Here is a 19,362-nt window from a genome sequence, read left to right on the forward strand (position 1 = left end):
CCCGTGAATTATTCCTCCTCAAGGTCTTGATATGAAAATCATCCAGGGTCCAGTGTCGAATCCTCTTCTCATCATTTGTGCCCTTGCGCTTTCACAAGGTTTCATTTACCTGTAAATAGATCATTGCCTTAATAGTCCCTAGATCTGCGAAGAGAGTCACTTGCGAGTTTGACATTGGTAAATTTATGGCTTCAGATAATCTACAACTAGTGATTCCCCAATATCATTGGCATGTTGAGTAGAAATCTAAAGCAAATTTGCATTTCTTGTAACCCAAATATCTCTCTCCCTTGAATATGATCCATTTTCTCACTTCCAGGGGGATTCAAAGCCGGAGTATCCTGGAAACAAGCTCTGCCACCTTCAGCAATTCTTCGTCATGCATGTTTCTGCCAATCAGCTGCACGCAGCACGGAGCTCCCTCAATGTCATCCGCATCATCTGAAATTTCATAATTAGCATCAATTCTCTCAATTCAAATTGACAAAGTGTAAAATATAACACGTACAAGGAGGTTTGTAATTCACATTCCGAATGAATGGCTTGTCCGCGCTTTTGCTCGCCTTGCCATACGGAATAATACAGCTCGGATACTTCGGAGAGTTAGTATAGCTCCATGGGACAAGAAGAGGCGAACTTACATCCATCACATTCCAAAGGACAGTGTAAGGCACAAAGCCAAAAATGTCATGAGGCTGAGCGGTACCTTGATAGCCAGGCATGACAAAGGCATCCACTTTTGCTTGCATGATGAGATTGCGGAAGTCTTCTTTAAAGAAGTTGCGTTTCTCGTTGAGGTCATACAGCCCTTCTAGTGTCAATGGAGCATAGCCATCTGGCATGTATCCATCATCCAGAGATGTTGATGCCAACGCAGGGATGGTCGGTTCCCCACTGGCAGCAATGTGTTGAAATGGGGTTCGAGCTGGATCCATCGAAAACATACGAAATGCCAACGTGCAGATATCTCGAATGAGGAAGGTCTCCAGCGGAACTATCTCGTTCCCAGCTGCTTGAAGCTTTTCCGTTGCTCTTGTGAGAGTCCGCAAAACAGGTGGATGTAAAGGGAAGTGGGAATCCTCCTGGATGAGCCCAAATCGCAATGTGGGCTTAAGGACAACGGTGCGCCATGGGGAGAATAAAGCAGAAGAATCAAATTGCCATGGGTCTGCATTGGTCATAAGTCTCATGAACAGCTCCAAGACTCTGACTGATGTTGCCATAGGCCCTGCGCAGGCCTTGATCCCAACGAGACCCCCGCGAGCAGAACTAGTCTGTCCCCCGTATGGAATGCGGTCCGCGGAAGGTCGCAATGAGTAGATGCCGTTGCAAATCGCTGGAATTCGAATCGAGCCAGCAATGTCTGTCCCAACACCCAACACCGACCCTCTCATAGCAATCAGTGCTCCTTCCCCCCAGTCGACCCGCCAGCGGTAAGATTCGATCGGTGAGGGTTGAGTGTCCGGCCGAATACGTAGTTGTGTGAGTCCGCAGCCTGAAAGTCTAGCTGAGCAATTGTGATACCTCTGTGATACCAAACCCACTCACCATCATCGTCTGGGGGACGTTTGTCTTCACATAAGGGATAGCTCCCAAGTTAAGTAAAACCTGAACTGCCGGGGAATTTGAACTGAGGGCGCCATGTTCGATAAATGAGGTAAATCCAATCGTGGATGGAACCCCAACAATGTTGAAGCAATCCTTCATACATCATCAGCAAACCTGAAGCTGTCTAAAATTGCAGTCATACCTTGAAACTGATAGGCAAGCCATGCAAAGGTCCCGCAAGTTTCCCCGTCTTGGATAATATCTCATCCAAATCCTTCGCACGCTGAAGAGCACGGTCAAAGAAGATCTCCGTGAGACATCGAGTCTGTGAGTTGAATGTAAGCCGCCGATTAAGCGCTTGAAGGGAAACAAGGAGAACTCAGTTCAATACATACCACCTGCTGGGCAATTGCAGCGCGAATGCAAAATGCTTCGGTGACTTCATAAGCAGACAACTGCTGGTTATGAATCTTGCCTAGCAGATCAGTTGCATCATAGTTCTCAGTAATCTCAAGCTGCCTTGCTGACAGGATTCCCGACTGGCGTGGAATATCAAGCACATTTTTGCCGGATGTCTCAGATATCTCGATCAGTTCTTCCGGGATTCGCCATTCGGGTGGGATCTTTGCAGCATCTTCAGCTTGCTTCTTGTGCACAAGCACCTCCCATGATTTAGTCACCATTGCTATCGACCTATGGATGTTGCTATGTATCAATAAGAGATAAGAAGAATAGAGAGCAGAGGAAGTCACGGATAGAGAGAGAGAAATGAGAAAGGGAGAGATGTTGCAAGATACATGTATTTATATGTAAGTCTCATACGCAGCCAATGCATCAGATACCCATAGGCTAAGGGCTTACCTCACCAAGCTCTTCATCTTACATTCTTAATTTATTCACCACATTCACACTGGCGTTGTTGACTTGTCTAACTGGTACAATAGATAAAATCCTCAAATAGGCGTGGCTAGTTGTACAACCTTGGACTGGAGAGCACAGAGATTGAGACATAACTAGGAGATAAGATCTGAACCCGAAGACTAACACCTGTCTGGCTGCATACTTTGAATATCGAATTGTCACGAAATGATAAGAGAAGAGAATGTCAAGTATTTCTTTATAGAATCTGTTCCACCTCGTTTGTCCCTCCTTCCTTTCGCCGTCAACTTCCAAGTATCGTGAGCCTTTCGGACTTACTATCGCCACTCTCAATTAAGGTCTCTTGAGAGGGCGAGGGTCCTGCTTTCCTCCGCTTGCGTCAAGCCTACCTACCAACGTCTGATATATCGCTAACACGGCGCCACCGTACGTACCCTCGTTCCCCACCAACCTGCCCAGTCATTTTCCCCAAAAAAAAGAAACTACAAGCCCCCTAAAATATTCACACCAATAAATCGAGGGTTGAAAAGTTCTTTCTGGTATTTGTTGATTCCTGGTGGAATCTGAGCAGTCCGGACTGGCTTTCGCTCTGCGAGTCTTCGCGGCTAAATCATCTTCACGGCCGAGCACTACAAGATTAACCATTTCCAAGTTGCGAAAGCAACAAGAACTATTGAGCACCAGCTTGCATTTCACCATTATGCTCGAGATTGTCCCATCAGAGTGGCCCATTATGCGTGCTGGCATTCGAAGCAAGCCACCCGACGATTTGGCAGCGATGCTCTGGTCGTGCATGAACATTCCAACAACGAAGGTTAAGCAAAAAGTAAACGAAGGGGAGGGTAAAACTTGACGTTGACCCGCGAGGTCGTGGCGCGACGACAATCAAGAAATTTCCGTAACATCACGCCACCCTTTTTGTCTGCTTCATTGTGGAGATTCTGGCTACTTAATCGATCCTCTAGGTAGGCAGACATTTCAATCCAGGCGTGAACCCAGAATCACCGTTTTGATCGGCGCCACAGAAGATACAAGAGACTACTCCGTATTGTCACAGGGATTTCTCACAGGGGCTAGTCTCAAGTATGAGTAGCCACTCCTGGCACTCATCTTTCAATAGGAGGGCAATTGATTATGCTTAGCGCTCCGCAAAGCCCACAAAGCCCAAAGCTCAACCCACCCCAACCCACTATGGGCTGATAGGCCCCAAAATGGGCCCCAAACAGGACCAAAATATGAGTTGAGCCCCCTTTTTAGTTTTCACAGTTACCCTTCGTTTTACCCCCGTTGCTAAGCCTTATTCGTAAAGTAGTATTCTCTTGATTTAGATTATCCAGAATCAATTACTAGTTATCTCTCTGTATCACGTCTCAAAAAGCAAAAGTGCGCGTTAGTTTGAAAATTCTAACTAGAAAGCCGCTGGGCCTACACTATCTCGTGCACGCAGCGTGGGCGGCCTTTCCTGCCATCTGTGACTCTTACTGCACTTAGCACACTAGAGGTAACCATGACACGCCTACACACAGCCTACCCTATTGCGCAAGCCTATTCGGAATCATCTGCGCACTTCTAGCTTCGCTATTTTACTTCTCGTCTGTCTCTATCTCAGCTAGCTAAGACAACCTCCCAGGAACAATGGGGGGCTAATAACTTTGGAATATTAATTGCGTAGGGAAATTATGATATATATAGCTTAGAAGCAGAGTACCTCAGACAGATATCAGGGAGAGAGGCTATCAAAGGAGATAGCGAGTCAGAGTCAGAGTCAGTCAAGTGATAGGGGTTACCCGGTGGGGGGATAGGAGGGCAGGTGTGGTGGCGGGTTTGGGAAGAAGAGGTCGGAAGTGAGGAGGAGGTGGAGTTCCTAACTGCAACTGTGGTGAAAGAGACAGTTGGACTAGGACTAGAGGGATTTGAGATGGATAGATTAGACTTTTCAGTCAGGTCACATATACTACTAGCGCTTATGTAGGCTGCGGTCAAGGATGGGCAGGAGAGGGAACTTTTCCTAGAGGGCCCAGAGAGGCGGATGGTGCAGAAGGGAAGAATTAGCGAGGAATGGGTAGGTATATGTAAGGGTTTCACATTACCATCACGACCATCTACACTCATGAGATAGCATACAAAGTCAAGCTTCCAAGACCCATCGTCTAAGCCCATTCATACCTAACTTTATACTGTGACTCCCTCTCTACCTGATTGGCTCGGAGAACCTCGTCTTCCCGTATCATATAGGACATGAATGAGAGCACTCGGTCGGTCATATCGAAGCCATCCGTGCCAATGCTTGGTTGTAACAATTTCCACCTCTTTCAGGCTCAGAAGTAAAACCGGTGACATTCAACCCTTCCTTTTATTGTGTAAATTAGGGCACTACTTCTGCTTCCTATCCACGGAGGTTCAACCCTCCCAGGTGGCATTGCTAAAAAGACATACAAAGATATATCTGTACCAGCCATACCCATACATCTCAGCACTTTGATTCGACAAGCAGACACCATATCCCTCGACTTGCAACCGCACCTCGCCTGTGACGGGCATAACTGATGGGCTCTCCTCCATCATAAGAAGTCACATCTCTGGATAACTGGAAGCACCACCGTGGGCTTATTCTGGGTTACCAAACAGGTCCGAAATGAGATGGTATTGCATATGAGGAATTCCCCATTTTATGTAATCTTCCGTACGTCTGGTCTACTCGCGTACTCGCGGTAATGACACCATTCAGTAGACACAGATATCTAGGCGTATGTCAAAGGACCGGTGAGAGGCATCAATTCAGGAAATTTTGTTTATAATTAGGTCTTCTTCAACTCTGGGGGCTGATACATATTCACTCCAAACTTCAAGAATCCCAAGAATCAAACCCAGCCAACTCGGTCCATTGATGCTCCAGCTCTCGCATCATCCATGAAGTGCGCCACCCCAGCACTTTTTCGACTCGAGTCAGAAATTGCAATGAGCCCTCCTGTTCGACTACATTCCGAAGGCAGTAACCGACTGAGGATTTGTTAGCAAGCAAATATTTCGAGGGATATGGATTCCACACGAACAACGATGTAATAAATGTGATGCCATGAAATAGGCATTCTCGACGCTTTCGTTGGACAGTGACAGGCCAATAACCACAACAAGATGGTCGGCAATGACTTTCTGGGAGTTGTATCAGCCTGCAAATGAAGTTTCTCAGAGCTTTGGCGTGATTACCTCTTTCACGCGCCTTGAACGGGCCCTTTCATAATCGGTCATGTTGGGTGGTTGGGATTCAGACAAGGTGAGAAAAATACACGCCGAATGATAATATTGCATGCCAACCACTTTTTGTGCGGTCAGTGATTTCAGGGTGCGACATCATTCTGTAAAAAAACATACCTGCGGGCGGGGATATCATCCATACCTCAGGAAACGGTCGACTAGCAGCCACACTCGATGCCTGATACCGAATCGGTTGCCAGATTGCGGGCTTGGTCTGATTCCACTCTTTCACACTGTCCGATATCTGGCGCCAGGTATCTTGTCTTACAATATGAGCTGGTGCACCACAGCACAGTTTGAGAATACGGGCGCAATGATAGATGATCCTGTTAGCGCAAGCTGCGTCGTCGTCACGGTGAAACATTGAAGAGCGCTCATAGTTCTGCATGTCGAGTTGCAATGGCTGATATTGTACCACTGATGCATATATAGCTTGTCGCAAAAACTGCCAGCTCACTGCCTCTGCCAACCCACCAGAGGACGCAGAGCTGGTGACAAGATTCACCAAGCGATTGGACCCAAGCAGATGAAACTTTTGGTCAGTCTTGTTCTCCAACTCTTCATATATACGTAGAATTACGACCGTAATCAGCATATTCTCGTCGCAATTCGTCTCGGCTTGATCTAATGCCGCAATCAAGATCTGTAAACACTGTCCGTGATAGGCCGAGGCCTCCCAGTCACTATCGTTGGCCAAGATCGCATCATGTCGCGCAGACAGCGCCAGTATGGCTTGCAGGACCATTTTGTTCTCCAGTGCCCGTTTTGGGACTTCGGTTCTGAAATGTGAATGGATGTCACAAACATCGGCCTATAACGATTAGATATGCAATTGTAGCAGGACACTCCCTTATGCCTCACCCAGGGTGCTAATTTCTGAATAAAGTAGCGCATCAGGAACGCCTCTCTTAGTGTTAGTATCGTCCCATTGCCTGGCATCAGGCTGAGTGAACTGTTTGTAGAGTCCTGGCGGGGTCGATTCCTATGAAGCGGGCTGGGAGCTTGATCCCGATATGTATCTTCCGAGTGAAGATCTTGAGTCCATCCGCAGTGGTCATGTAGCACCTGCTCCGATGTCGGGGAGTTGTATTGTTCCAAGGCATCATCTCCGCCTCCAGCGGATCCATCACTCGACTCCAGGACGAAAGTCACTGGACTAGATTAGTAGGTAACCAAGCTCATGGGCCCTGGATACCTACCGGGCTGCGATACAGCCACCCAAACTTGTTCTTCACCCCAATTCAACTCGAATCGGGCAGGGGCACCATTTTTCCTTTGGTAAACGTGGTGGACAGACTTGAACTGGAAGCGGGGATCGAGATGACACGCCCGGCCAAGTCGCAAACATGGAGTGCAAGTCGATGCACCGGTGGGAATCACACATCTTATGTGGCGATGACGACACCTCCTACAGCCCCTGGGTACTCTCATAGGGATATTGACTTAGGGGATTCAAGATGCATACAGAACCGAACATGGAGAGCTCCCCGCATGTGCTGAGTCATCCAAAGGCTTTCAGATCCATGGTTTGCCACTCCCAGTACCAAGGACTTTGGGCATAAAATCGATACATATGTAAGCTATACACGCATGACGTCTTTTGATATGATCAACATCCCAACCTTGGAAAGATTACGGAGTACCTACATATCAATTCTATCCTGTGAATTCTTTCAATTCCTTTGGTGGTTTGTGGCGTGGGGATTTTGAACTAGACCAGCCCGCCAAGCGCGGCCAATTCTGTTGCCTACCCCATCCAATACCGGGGCTCCGCACGGGGATGGGAGTGTACACAAAAATAGCAACATGACTTGGATGCCGAGAGTGATGATCAATCTATGACAACTTTCATGTCGAACAAGTTCATAGATCTTGCACGGTCAGGAGAATTCTGGACTTGTACGGTATACCATTCATCCCCAGGTAGAGCGATTCCTCGGGGCCATGCATGGGTCTCGGGTATCATTCAACAAGACATCCAAAGTTGACCAATCAACACTATAAACAGCCACGATCGGCAGTTCAAAATACATACAATCGCATTAGGCTGGAAATCTTTTGACTCCGCCTCAATCCATATCATTTCCCTTAAACCTGCCAACACCCGGAGCCTTACGCTCACAAGATTCAGGGCTGATCGTGTGAAGAAGAAAAAAGTAACTGAAGCTCCGCCGACCTTACCCGTTCGGATGATCGTAATCTACCTTCTGGTGGTTGCCAGTGCATGGCAAAGAGCGGTCGCGGATTCTGATGCCTGTAAGTACTGCATTGCTTTTTTTTCGGCCGAGTCAGTGGTGTAACTCATTCTATATAGGTTCAAGCAGTGTAATTATCTCAAATCAAAGCGACGCAAATAAGCTGATTAATTGCGAGACATTTGATGGAACCATCACGATATCCTCTTCTGCCAGTGGAGTGATCACCATCAGTAATGTCGAGGAAATCAAGGGCGCCTTTATTGCTGAGGGTGCCTCAGAACTTACGAAGATCATTGCCCCTGATTTGGACAGTGTGCAAGGGGGTATCACACTGAGCACCCTCAATTCCCTCACAGCCATAACCATGGGCGCACTATCACAAGTATCTTCGAGTTTAATCATCACCGGGAATCCGAGCCTAAAAACACTTGGGTTCCAAGAATTGGAGGAAATTGAAGGACAGTTGGTATTGACGGGATCATTCCACAGGTATGATTATTGCCACAGCCATCAGCTCCCACCTTCCACGGTACTGATGAAAATCCCAGCGTGTCGCTACCTTCTCTCAATCAAGTCAAAGGTCAGACAGTAATTACAGGTAGCAGCTCGATGTCATGCAGTACATTGGACAGCTTCAAGTCCAACGGCGTCTTCAAAAGCGGCTATTCCTGCGTTACTGGCTCGTCTGGCCTGAGTCCAGGAGCCAAGGGTGGGATCGCAGTGGGGGTTATCGTGGCTGTGCTTCTGATTGTGCTGGTTCTATGGTTTGTGCTTCGGCGAAGGCGCCAAAGACGGAGAGCTGGACAGACCCAGTCGACTATTCCATCGTCATCAACCCCATCAACTGTCCTGGCACATGATGAAAAGGCCCCCATTTCTCAAGGCAGCGTCTCACCTCACGAAGAACCTTCACATCCGGCAGAACCGCAGACTCTCTTGCCCCGGAAGCCAGTGGGGTCGGCAATATTTTTGGATAGTCGCTCAATTTATGAGGCACCTAATGCATCCGCTCGAGATCAGGAATGTCATGAGCTGGACGCAGGACCAATCTTAAGCTCTCATCAGCGACCAATAAATGCAGGCTTAAAGGATGGCCATGGCCAATTTACGAGCAGAGATCATCTTGATAGCACTTGCAGCCGCCGTGAGATAGCGTAAGCGGCATGGCAGACAGCTGTTCGCAATCATACATATACCCGTTGATCCTTTCATTGAACGCAACATGCTGTGATAATACTTTTTGCCCTAGTTCCCGAATTTCAAAGGTCCCGCACTATTCACGACCCAGAGAATCTGGTCTACAATATTATATCTACACGGGCATATGTAGTCTTGGGGGTCCTCACATTTCAGCCACCTGTCACCACCACCAGCCTACTTTGTGACCACACTGTTCGGAACGCAATCGCCAAACGTCTTACGTTGAAACTTCATCCCGATTTAGCGAGGTATTGTCAATGCCTCGGAATTCAGGCACTCAATAAGCCAAAGGTTGACCTTGATCGATTGATTATTGAGCGACTAGGCTAGATATATCATAACTGGTGCAAGCTTTGTACACTCGCCATGAAGTACATGGATGTCTACTTCACATTCAACCAGTAGGCGCCTCAGGCTATTGCTATCAGCGAAACTAAACACTCAGAATGACCTTGTGATCAGCGGGCTTTTCCTCGGGCTCGCCGAAGATATTGATGTTCCAACGAGGCTTGTTGGCAGTATAAGGAATGTTGTAGCGCTTCCGGTTCTGGCCCAGCACGCTAACCTTTTCAACCTCCTCGGGGGTGAGTTCCACCTCCTTGAAGTTGTCACGAATGCGTGAAGCTGTGACCGACTTGGGGATGACACTATGTCCGCCGACCTGAGACCAGGCTAGACTTGAAGAATGTTAGCTCTCACAGGGCAGTGATGCAAAATTGGCGTGTATGATCTTACATGACATGTGCGGGGGGTGACTTCCTGACCAGTGCGCTTTGAAACAGACTCGGCAACTTCTTTGACCTCCGGGCGAGTGATGAGTAGGGGAATTCCGAGCATGTTGTTACCAAATGCCTAGGAGTCAAATTAGTATTGTGCTCCTCTGCCATCAACTCAAAAGATAAATACGTACAGAGTAAGCAGTGACGTGGATTCCTTTCTGTTGGCAGTACTCAATCAAGTCATTGCTCTGGAGCACCGGGTGTCGCTCGATCTGGTTGGCTGCAGGGACGACACCGGTGCCATTAATGATAGCCTCGAGCTGCAGGGCATGTTAGCTCAAGTATGGCACATTCCAGCATAGGGAAAACACGGACATGCTCAATCTTGTGGTTCGAGACACCAACGGAGCGGGCCTTGCTCTTAGGGAGCTGGGTCATGGCTAAGAGGAGTCAGCTGGGTCCCGTTTTCCAATCCGCGCACATTGATTACTTGCCCTTCCAGGTGTCCACAATAGAGACGCCGTCATCAATGATCACATCCCCACCCTCGACGGTGCTATTGGCAACTAGAGGGAAGTATGAATCGCCTTTCGCAAAGGCAACGGGCCAGTGAACAAGATAAAGCTGGGTCTGTCAGCAAACTCCCAGGCAGTCACCAAATAGGATACTCATACATCAAGATAATCTAACTCAAGCTCAGCAAGGCAAGCATCCAAAGCGGCCTCGACAACCTCTGGACGGTGCTGGCTACATGCAAAGTCAATAATTTTGTAGTATAACAACATAGTTCGAGACAGCATACTTATTCCATAACTTAGAGGTCTGCAAAATGACACGTCAGTTGCTGAAATTGTGTAACTTCTCGAGTATGGATTAGCTTACAATAAAGATATCCTCACGCTTCAGACCGGGTACATCTTTATAAGCACGCTTGATGCCATCTGCGACCTCACGCTGGTTCTGATAGCTGTAAACGGATGATAAGTCAGTTGCAATTACCACGGGGGAGTCTCATGATCAAGAACTCAGTGCTGCATACATGGTTGCCAAATCCTGAGAGGAATAGGAGTTAGCCAAGAATCTGAAAGAAAGAAAATGAGATAGGTGTACGGAGTATATGCACGTACTAGGTGGCGGTAACCAGCCTTCAATGCCTCATAGACAGCCTCGCCAACCTGACCAGGAGCGGACTGCCAAGTACCGAAGCCCAGCTGGCTAAACGTGGGGGTCAGTGATGGAAGCACGGAGTATTTGTAGAATATACGCACGGGATCTGGTGGCCAGAGTTGAGGGTAACTTTCTTGCCGAGAGACATGTTGATTGAATCTGTTTGTTGTAATAAATTTGAAGAGAAAGAGAAAGAAAGGTGGACAAGTCCTTAAATGTGCCAGTTCTCCGGCGGGGCTCTGGACTGTCCATCCCACCCCGTTCGGAGTAGACTCCACCGAGGGACAATACATGTTGTATGTCATAGGGTAACAAGGTCGCTCATTGTGATTGACTGGGTGAAGTGGCAATTTTCTGATATATCTGCTCTTCGTCTGACTATATAGGGTATTCTAGACGATACGTGCACCCTATATAAGGAATATAGGGAGTCGGGAGTGTATACACGCCAGAACTACCCCAACCCCATTTGCGGGTCTATTTATGATATCATTTGACATTCTAAAAACGTGATTTTCACTTGACACGCTGAATCTTTCGTCTATATTTCTTTTGTATTGTGAGCATTTGAGTCGGTTTACTGTACTTCTCTCCGGCCTTCTACGGCCTTCTACCCGATAATGCTACAATATTGCAGGGTCTGCATCATGGTTCTTTGGGGTTTCAAACTTCCATCGAATAGCATCGGACTCACTAGATTAACTAATCTTCAACGTATCCCCGAAACAAAATTGCCCTCAACTTGTCTGGTCCATGAAAACCCTCAGAAGTTCGGGATAGTTGGGGGTCCCCAATCCGGTCACTGGATCCCACCCTTGAGCCGCAGAGAATCCGTCAGTCCTGCAACCCGCATTTGTGCCCTTGGTCACGTCAAAAAAAGCCTCCGGATGAGCGTACAATACAGGGTTGACAAAGCCCACAGTGGACTTGCCAGCGGCCAATCGCTCCTCGTTAATGCGGGTGAGAATTCCAGCAAAGACAGGGGCAGAGGCCGATGTCCCACCAATCGACACAGCCATTCCCCTGTTATAAATAATGACATTGTCACCAATTGCAGCTACATCTGGATAAGCACGTCCAATCCGGTTGTAGATCCCATCATTCTCACCAAAACTGCTGTTGTCCACGCTCTCATAGTATGGGTATGAGGGCCTCGCCAAGGCAAAGTAATCCGCAACAGCCTGGGTCTGATATTCAGGCGCCTTATAAATGTTGCTGAAACCGCCCCCTGACGGGAACCTAGTCACGCCTTGCTCCTGATGATCTTCTGGTGAGGAACCGGTGGGGATTTCAGTACCCCCTACCGCAGTAAGATATGGACATGAGGCAGGGAAATCTGGAGTAAAAATTCTTCCATCGGGGCCAAGGCAGTTGCTGGGGGTAGGGTCGCCTCCACGTCCCGCCACACCAGAATCGCCCGAAGCCACGACAACTGAAACTCCCATTATACCTAGCTTCATGAACTCGGCACATTGTCGCCGCTGATAGGAAATGGGTAAGTCTGCCTCGGCGGAGCCATAGGAAATTGAGAGGACCTTGGGTGGGTCGTACACACCACATTGCAGTGAACCCTTATAGCCTCCGTCATTCGGATCGGGGTACGGAGGATCCAAAGGTGAGATGCTGCTGCAGTACGAGCCGTCAATGGCATCCAAGAATGTATTAAGGAACCCTTGGAACCTATAATGACGCTCGTAATACATATCATCACTTTGGAAAAGAATGGAGTTCTGTGGCCAGATAATCGGGTAGGAAATTTGGAAGTCAAGGTCGGATTCAGCTCCGGCATTGAAGATGTTTGTAGGAGCCTGACCACCATCAACTGATTTCAGAGTTGGGTGTGTGCCATTGGGGATTCTCCTACAGGAGCGTCAGTTTAAAATCCAATGCAGTCAATGAAAGATGAGTGAAGGTTTACATACGAGTACAACCTCGAGAAGAATAAGTTTAGATCTTGCTGAGCGTAAACATCTCCGATGCCCTCAAAGATCCCCAGTTCATTTCCTACTGTGGCAGAGTGCCCCTCGCTGATATTATACATCTCTATGGGCTTGTCAGCATATCCGATGTGTGAGGATTCATACCCACATCACTTACGTTGAATACATTGGGGTGTGATGGCTTGGGCGCAAAAGGCCGAAGCCTTGCTCGACAGCATCTCAATCGGCAGTGGGATCGGCTCAATAATAGGAGGAATTCCGTCAGCGAAGCGTTTCCGCTTATCGGTCGAGTTTCGCACACCAATAACCTCCCGCAGAGAGATTCCTGGGGTGATATAGTCGACATGCCCCCGGATAGTGCTCGGGAGATGATATCTATCGTCGTAATATCAGCAACATTGCAGCTCCAATTCAAGCAACAGCCTCACTCGCGACATGCCACGTGTGATTGACTCGTTTCAGCATGTGAGTAGACATAGTACTTTGTGTGCAGCAACTCCTCGAGCTCCTCGGCATCGGCGTCAAACTGGATCCATTGCTTGTTGACTGACTGCGTGATACGGTCTTCTTGGATACCAGCCGACTCCAGCCAGGTACGTACATCATTCACACTCTTTTCAGTCGGGGCAAACAGGTCATGTACTTCATCGATGGACAGATGCTGCCCGTAGCGGCTTGAGGAGGGGTTAGACCTAAGAGGATTTATCTCAGTTTCAGACGGTGGGAGGTCCATTGGGCAAGTTCATACAAGTTCATAAGAAGCTCATGGCCATAGTCTAGGTTAGACTGGGTCAACCCGATTCGCACAGGTAGCGACACATTTCCATCGAGCTTCTTGCCTTCAGCCCAAAATTTTGGCATGAACTCACGACGCTCATGTAATTGATAATCATGAGCCATTGGAACTGCCATGGTGCTGGTTGCCAGAGCACAAAGTAAACTGAGAGACTTCATGGTAATTGTCTTCGCAGGGGTTTCCCAATTTAGCTTCCACTTTCAAACCTAGGGATCGATTCAAAATGACCCACGGCGGACAGGGCATACTATATAGAATCTCCCGTCTTTTCTTGGAGGCCTAGATGAAGGTTTCGGGGGCGAAGGCCTTGAATCCGACGGCCTGAGATTACCCGAGACGAAGGGCAGCCAGTCGATCAAGAATGCTAAGACCCCGGGAAAACAGTCTGTGTAAGGATAGAGCTTATCCTGCCTGTCATTAACCTTTGGGCTGCCTCATATGAGCTCCAGCATGGCTTTTAAGTATCTCGCCGGTGGTTGAACATCCGCTTGAAGTTTCTAGGAGCCATTCATCCACAAGATCAAACCAAATCGACATCCCTCGGAAGGTTAGGACTAAAGACGGCCGAGAGAGGTCACACGAGGGGCCATGTGAACATCTATGCGGAAAGTATCTCTTCCTTGATGGGGTCGCGTTCTTCGGCGACTTTTGAAAATGGAGGTCGCTACCATCCATCAAGTCGACACGAGTCAAGACATTTGAAAACATGTATCTTTGTTTTCAATTGCAGATCAAGTTTCATTGCTTTCAAACCTCCGGACGAACGGGATATTGGCAATTACCGTCCGAATTACCAAAAGGCTGCCTCGGGGCACAGCCATAACCTCATGCGAAGATAGAATACTATCAGCGTACTACCTCGGGAGAAAGCTGCCCCTGAAAGATTGACTGGTAACGAGGTCATAAAGCGTAACCAGCGTGATCAATCTAGTGAAATTGTGTGAGGTGAGCTATACATTCCCAAATGTTGCGAGAAAAAGGGATAGGTTTGGATTGAGATCAAGCCCAAGCCTAACGATGGACTGTTAATGTAGAACTATCATCTTTCCTGAAATTCAGACGGTGGGACAATTGGGGATACTTGCCCACGTGGTTCAATGGGAAAAGCCCTGTTTTATGCACTCTGCTTAGTACGTTTTGGGATCGATTTACGGTGATTAAAAGGATTGGCTGCTATTCCAACCTCATGGACCCTACAAATGACCATTGAGCAGTCTTGTATCGAGATCGCAAACGTCATCATCCACTATGCGGATGCCTAAGCTCCGCATAACAGGAATTATCTCATGAGTGGTATTGAAAAGTTGATACAGAAGACCACCCAAGGCTGCATGATTGCAACGTCGGTGGTGGAAACACAGTTTCATGTGCCCTTCTCCGGGCGTAAGTCATGCGAGCAAAGAATATAGCTCATGGGGCATTTCATGTGCAGGGGACCTCAATATATCGGCGGGTCACATTCCCATCGATAATTGTGTGTAGCTGATTAGCGGAGAACTGCGGACCTCAATGTGAAAGAAGTGCCAGAACTCAAAGCATCAGAACAATATGGTTTCAATGCCCGCTTGCTGGACTGTTGTCCGAAAACTGCAGGTGAAAATGGCAGCCTCTGCTGCATCGACAAAGTGATATGGTTAGAAATCCTCGTTAGAAATCCTCGACCTGAGGATTCGACCGCGAATTTTCTCGCCCCATGGCGCTGGCACGGGTCTGTTTCAACTGCTGTGCCTTGGACGCACCAAAAGACGGCCTGAAATTGGCGATGTGGATTTCGCTGGGCAAACCCCCGGCTTGGGAAACAATCGCTTAGCTTCCACACCATTTCCATAATAAATCCACCAGCTGCTGCCGATGCAAGGGCTTAGCGATGTAATCGTCCATCCCCTTGGCCAGATACATATCTGCGTCTCCCTTGAGAGCGTTCCCTGTTAATGCAAGAATGGGCACATCGATTTTCATCCGTCGGATGTGTGCGGTGGCCGTCAATCCATCCATGACCGGCATGTTGATGTCCATCAAAATCACATTGTAGGCCAAAGGTTTCTGCTTGACCATACGCACTGCTTCTGCTCCGTCCCAGGCAGCATCAACACGATTGAAACCCAAACTGCTGAGAAGTTTCAACATGATAAGTTGGTTGACCTTGTTGTCTTCAACTAGAAGAATGTGTTTGTGTGGGGCGACCTTCTGGAGTGACGCGGAATTATCCAACGCCTCGGGGGTAGCCGGTGGCAACCTTTGCTTTACTGGAGACACTGGCGAGGTCAGGCGAGCCATCTTGGCTGTCATCCAGAAGACACTACCGGGTCCATCGGGATTGGCATGGAATCCAACTGCTCCATCCATCAATTCCGCCAGGCTCTTGCATATCGACAGACCGAGGCCAGTACCTTGATATCTTTTTGCGGCCGTGTCCGCGAATCGTGTGAAGGGGTTGAAAAGGATGCTCGCGGCATCTTCAGGTACGCCGATACCAGTGTCCACTACCTGTGTAGAAATCACATACATCTCGGGGTCCTTTTCATCGATGGCATAAGTGGCATGAACTCGAATATGACCACTCTCAGTGAACTTGACTGCGTTGGTGACTAAATTTTGCAGGACTTGGCGGAATCGTAGTGGGTCACCTCTGAGGTTTGGAGGAAACCCGTCACTAACGCCGCTCATGATTTGAACCCCAGGCTTGAGCGCCGACTGACAGTTTCGAACTACCGCAGATATCACATCGGGAATATGGACCACGTCTGGGTTCAAAGGAAAGGTTCCCGACGATAGCTTAGAATAATCCAACACATCGTTGATGACCTGCAGCAAGATAGAGGTCGAGTCTTCAAGAATGCAGGCGAATTCCCGCTGATCATCAGTCAAGTCAGTCCTCAGTAGCATTGTCAAGGCCAAGAGCATTCCGTTCATCGGGGTGCGCAATTCGTGGGACATGTTGGCCAAGAAGTCGGACTTGAGCTTGGCGGATTCTTCGAAGGCGTCAATCAAACGGGCCTCCGCCGCACGGCGTTCAGTCAGGTCACGGGTGACTTTCACGAATCCCGCATGGCTGCCATTCTGATAGATGGCGGTGATCATGACATTAGCCCAGAACCGGCTGCCATCCTTGCGATAACGCCAGCCCTCATCCTCCACTTTTCCTTCTTTCAAACAGACTTCCAGCTCACGGGCGGGCTTGTTCATTTCGCTGTCATTGCGACCGTAGAATACGGAGAAATGCTGGCCGATGATTTCCGATGACGTGTATCCCTTCAAGATCGCAGCGCCAGAATTCCAAGTCGCAATATAGCCGCGGGTATCCAGCATGAAGATGGCATAATCCCTTACGGTGTCGATCAATATTTTGTAGGTCTCGTTGAGATAGGTTTGTTCGCTGATGGATTTCGTCCGAGTCCGTTGACGCTTGGTCCGCTGGGCTTCCAAGAGTAGATAGATGAGGGAATCCTCTTCAAAAATGGGTGTCACGCTGAGTGAAAAGAAGGTATCGAGTTGGGCCACATGAACACGCTTAATGACCTGCACTTCGCGGGTAGACATGGCAGTACCGAGAGCACCACTCAACGAGGCGATATCGGGAGCGGGGAGGATCGAGGGAGGAAGATCGTAGACATTGGCTGCCAACAGTTGGTCTCGTGGGCGCTTGAAGACCTCCACATGACTATTGGACACTTCGATGACTTGTAGGGCGCCATCTAATACGAGAGTGGGCTTACTGCGAGAGTTAATGATATTCAGATATTTCAAAGGGGAACTCTCACGGTGTCAATCGATAGATGCGACTTAAAGATTCGATCGCAGGCTGTTCAATGACTTTCCCCCGATTCAAGTCATCCTCGGCCGGAGGAGTGATCATGGCATTATTCATAGAGGGTTCAGAAATACTAAGGTGAAGCATTTCATCCACAGGCATATTGCGGACAGCCTGAAAGAATTTGAGGATGTCATTCGAAAGAATTGGGATAAGGATAAGGATAGAGATGTCCTTCTGGAGGGGAATTAGGGAAAGTTGGAAATTGAGTGGACGGGAGAAATAGCCGGGGAGAGTGATCGAGAACAAAGTGGATAGGGAAAAAAAAAAATGGAGAAACAAGGAAAAGTGATGATGATGAGTACATGTAAATCCATGGGATGAAAGGATATTAATAGATTCTATACATCTTGACCTGCTTGTACATTTATTGTGTGTATATATATATATATAGATTTATGTACAAGTAGGAGTCTATCTATCTATATAGCACTACCTAGGTATATATTACTCCGTAGGTAGATATCACATATATTACCCGGGTCCTATGTACTCCGTACTCTTCAATCGGCAATAACTCGGTCTTAACCCGTTAGTCTTGATTGAATCGACACAAAAGTCTACGATTGGTCATTTTCCGAGACATCTTTCCTACAAGATCACATTTTCACGCTCCGCTGTCTCCACCATCTTGACCAACGCATCTGCAATCCCATATGAAAATGCATAACCACCACCCCCAAACCCATAAGCCGATAACACCACCCGGCGGTCCTTTCGCTCCGAGTCCAAACGGAACCCTCCTTTGCGAGATGGTCGGATTCCAATGATATAACTCACCTGATCTGCAGCTGGGTGTTCGGGAACAATCTCAGGAGCTAATCGATGCGCACGGGTAATCTCATCCCTCGCAATATCCATATCGACCTCAGGTGACCTGGAAATGGTTAGCTTGGGAATCGCCTAGAGTTTCTTTTTTTTTTTTTTTTTTTCTTCTTTTTGGAGGGATTCAAGGAGTTTCCCATACAGGTTGCCTTGTTGCTTCACCCCACCTAGGACCACCCCCTCGGATAGAGGCCGAGGGATCACATAGGTATATTCCTTGCCATTTCGAAAGTAGAGTGTGTTGCATTGATCAGTGGCCAGAAACACATTCTGCCCTCGCTCCGGAAAACACTTGTGATCTTGCACATCCGTCAGGGCTTTACTACCCCATCCGCTAGCATTGATGAAGACCTGTGATTCCGGGAACATCTCATACACCTCCTGGAGAGACTCGACACGTTGGCGGATGAAGTGACCCCCAAGAGACTCCACTTGGTTTTTAAGATAAGGCATATGTCTTGTGGGGTCCGTGACTAGCGTTTCATAGGTCCAGGCACAGTGGAAATCGGGAGGGTATTCACCAGGACGCATTTCACGGAACTAACAATTGAACTTGGTCAGCATTGAAATATTCAACAAATCAAGGGATCACACAGAGTACAAAATACCTTGGAGACTACCGTCTTACCCCATATCGCCGAGTCCGGGGCAGGTTTTTGTTCGAGGTACTCTCGTGCGTTCACAATGCTCACCCCTGCCTCGGGCCCATCTTGTGCCATCTTGAGCAGTACACGGTGCGTGACAGCTTGGAGGTATTGTTGATCAGGAGTGATGCCCCCAGCAGCATGCCATGCTGCGCCTGCCCAAGCCGATGCATAATGAATATTCTGGTCTCCCGGTAGATATTCGGCTACCAATACCACGGGAAACCCTGTCAGCAATAACTGACGGGCAGTCGCACAACCGATGATCCCTGCACCGAGAATTATAATGGGTCTTTGGGAAAAGGGCACCTCATGGGTATCAAACTGGCTGCATTCACCCATGGTGGGGGTGAGTAAAAGGTTCAAATGAATGATATCAC

General features: G+C 48.2%; 7 protein-coding genes across 7 annotated transcripts; 1 reads left to right on the top strand and 6 right to left on the bottom strand.

Annotated features, from left to right (window-relative positions):
• Positions 1-325: 325 nt before the first annotated feature.
• Positions 326-2,231, bottom strand: N7500_001394 (Amidase; the record flags this gene model as incomplete). Its single annotated transcript, XM_056672540.1, has 6 exons — positions 326-441; positions 509-593; positions 642-1,495; positions 1,545-1,701; positions 1,751-1,873; positions 1,944-2,231. The coding sequence occupies 6 exons, from the start codon at positions 2,229-2,231 to the stop codon at positions 326-328; spliced, it is 1,623 nt and encodes a 540-aa protein (XP_056536059.1).
• A 3,041-nt stretch (positions 2,232-5,272) lies between these two features.
• On the bottom strand, positions 5,273-7,175 carry N7500_001395 (uncharacterized protein; the record flags this gene model as incomplete). Its single annotated transcript, XM_056672541.1, has 7 exons — positions 5,273-5,427; positions 5,481-5,580; positions 5,635-5,744; positions 5,800-6,099; positions 6,157-6,493; positions 6,544-6,833; positions 7,148-7,175. 7 exons carry the CDS (start codon positions 7,173-7,175, stop codon positions 5,273-5,275), a joined length of 1,320 nt encoding a protein of 439 aa, XP_056536060.1.
• A 696-nt stretch (positions 7,176-7,871) lies between these two features.
• N7500_001396 (uncharacterized protein) lies at positions 7,872-9,038 on the top strand (the record flags this gene model as incomplete). The annotated part of the gene is made up of 3 exons (XM_056672542.1): positions 7,872-7,938; positions 7,997-8,346; positions 8,388-9,038. The coding sequence occupies 3 exons, from the start codon at positions 7,872-7,874 to the stop codon at positions 9,036-9,038; spliced, it is 1,068 nt and encodes a 355-aa protein (XP_056536061.1).
• Positions 9,039-9,513: 475 nt separating this feature from the next.
• akr1 (putative aldehyde reductase (AKR1)) lies at positions 9,514-11,114 on the bottom strand (the record flags this gene model as incomplete). Its single annotated transcript, XM_056672543.1, has 11 exons — positions 9,514-9,741; positions 9,816-9,932; positions 9,991-10,119; positions 10,175-10,239; positions 10,294-10,423; positions 10,474-10,546; positions 10,602-10,621; positions 10,682-10,766; positions 10,839-10,852; positions 10,927-11,014; positions 11,068-11,114. 11 exons carry the CDS (start codon positions 11,112-11,114, stop codon positions 9,514-9,516), a joined length of 996 nt encoding a protein of 331 aa, XP_056536062.1.
• A 589-nt stretch (positions 11,115-11,703) lies between these two features.
• Positions 11,704-13,860, bottom strand: N7500_001398 (S53 family peptidase; the record flags this gene model as incomplete). Its single annotated transcript, XM_056672544.1, has 5 exons — positions 11,704-12,826; positions 12,889-13,009; positions 13,064-13,281; positions 13,335-13,598; positions 13,655-13,860. The coding sequence occupies 5 exons, from the start codon at positions 13,858-13,860 to the stop codon at positions 11,704-11,706; spliced, it is 1,932 nt and encodes a 643-aa protein (XP_056536063.1).
• A 1,648-nt stretch (positions 13,861-15,508) lies between these two features.
• Positions 15,509-17,615, bottom strand: fos-1 (sensor histidine kinase/response regulator Fos-1/TcsA; the record flags this gene model as incomplete). Its single annotated transcript, XM_056672545.1, has 2 exons — positions 15,509-17,417; positions 17,464-17,615. 2 exons carry the CDS (start codon positions 17,613-17,615, stop codon positions 15,509-15,511), a joined length of 2,061 nt encoding a protein of 686 aa, XP_056536064.1.
• A 489-nt stretch (positions 17,616-18,104) lies between these two features.
• N7500_001400 (FAD-dependent oxidoreductase) lies at positions 18,105-19,324 on the bottom strand (the record flags this gene model as incomplete). The annotated part of the gene is made up of 3 exons (XM_056672546.1): positions 18,105-18,390; positions 18,481-18,878; positions 18,947-19,324. The coding sequence occupies 3 exons, from the start codon at positions 19,322-19,324 to the stop codon at positions 18,105-18,107; spliced, it is 1,062 nt and encodes a 353-aa protein (XP_056536065.1).
• Between the last annotated feature and the right edge of the window lie 38 nt (positions 19,325-19,362).

The sequence above is a fragment of the Penicillium coprophilum genome (assembly GCF_028826855.1).
Source record: "Penicillium coprophilum strain IBT 35676 chromosome Unknown utg000002l_segment0_segment0, whole genome shotgun sequence".
Classification (NCBI taxonomy): Eukaryota; Fungi; Ascomycota; class Eurotiomycetes; order Eurotiales; family Aspergillaceae; genus Penicillium; species Penicillium coprophilum.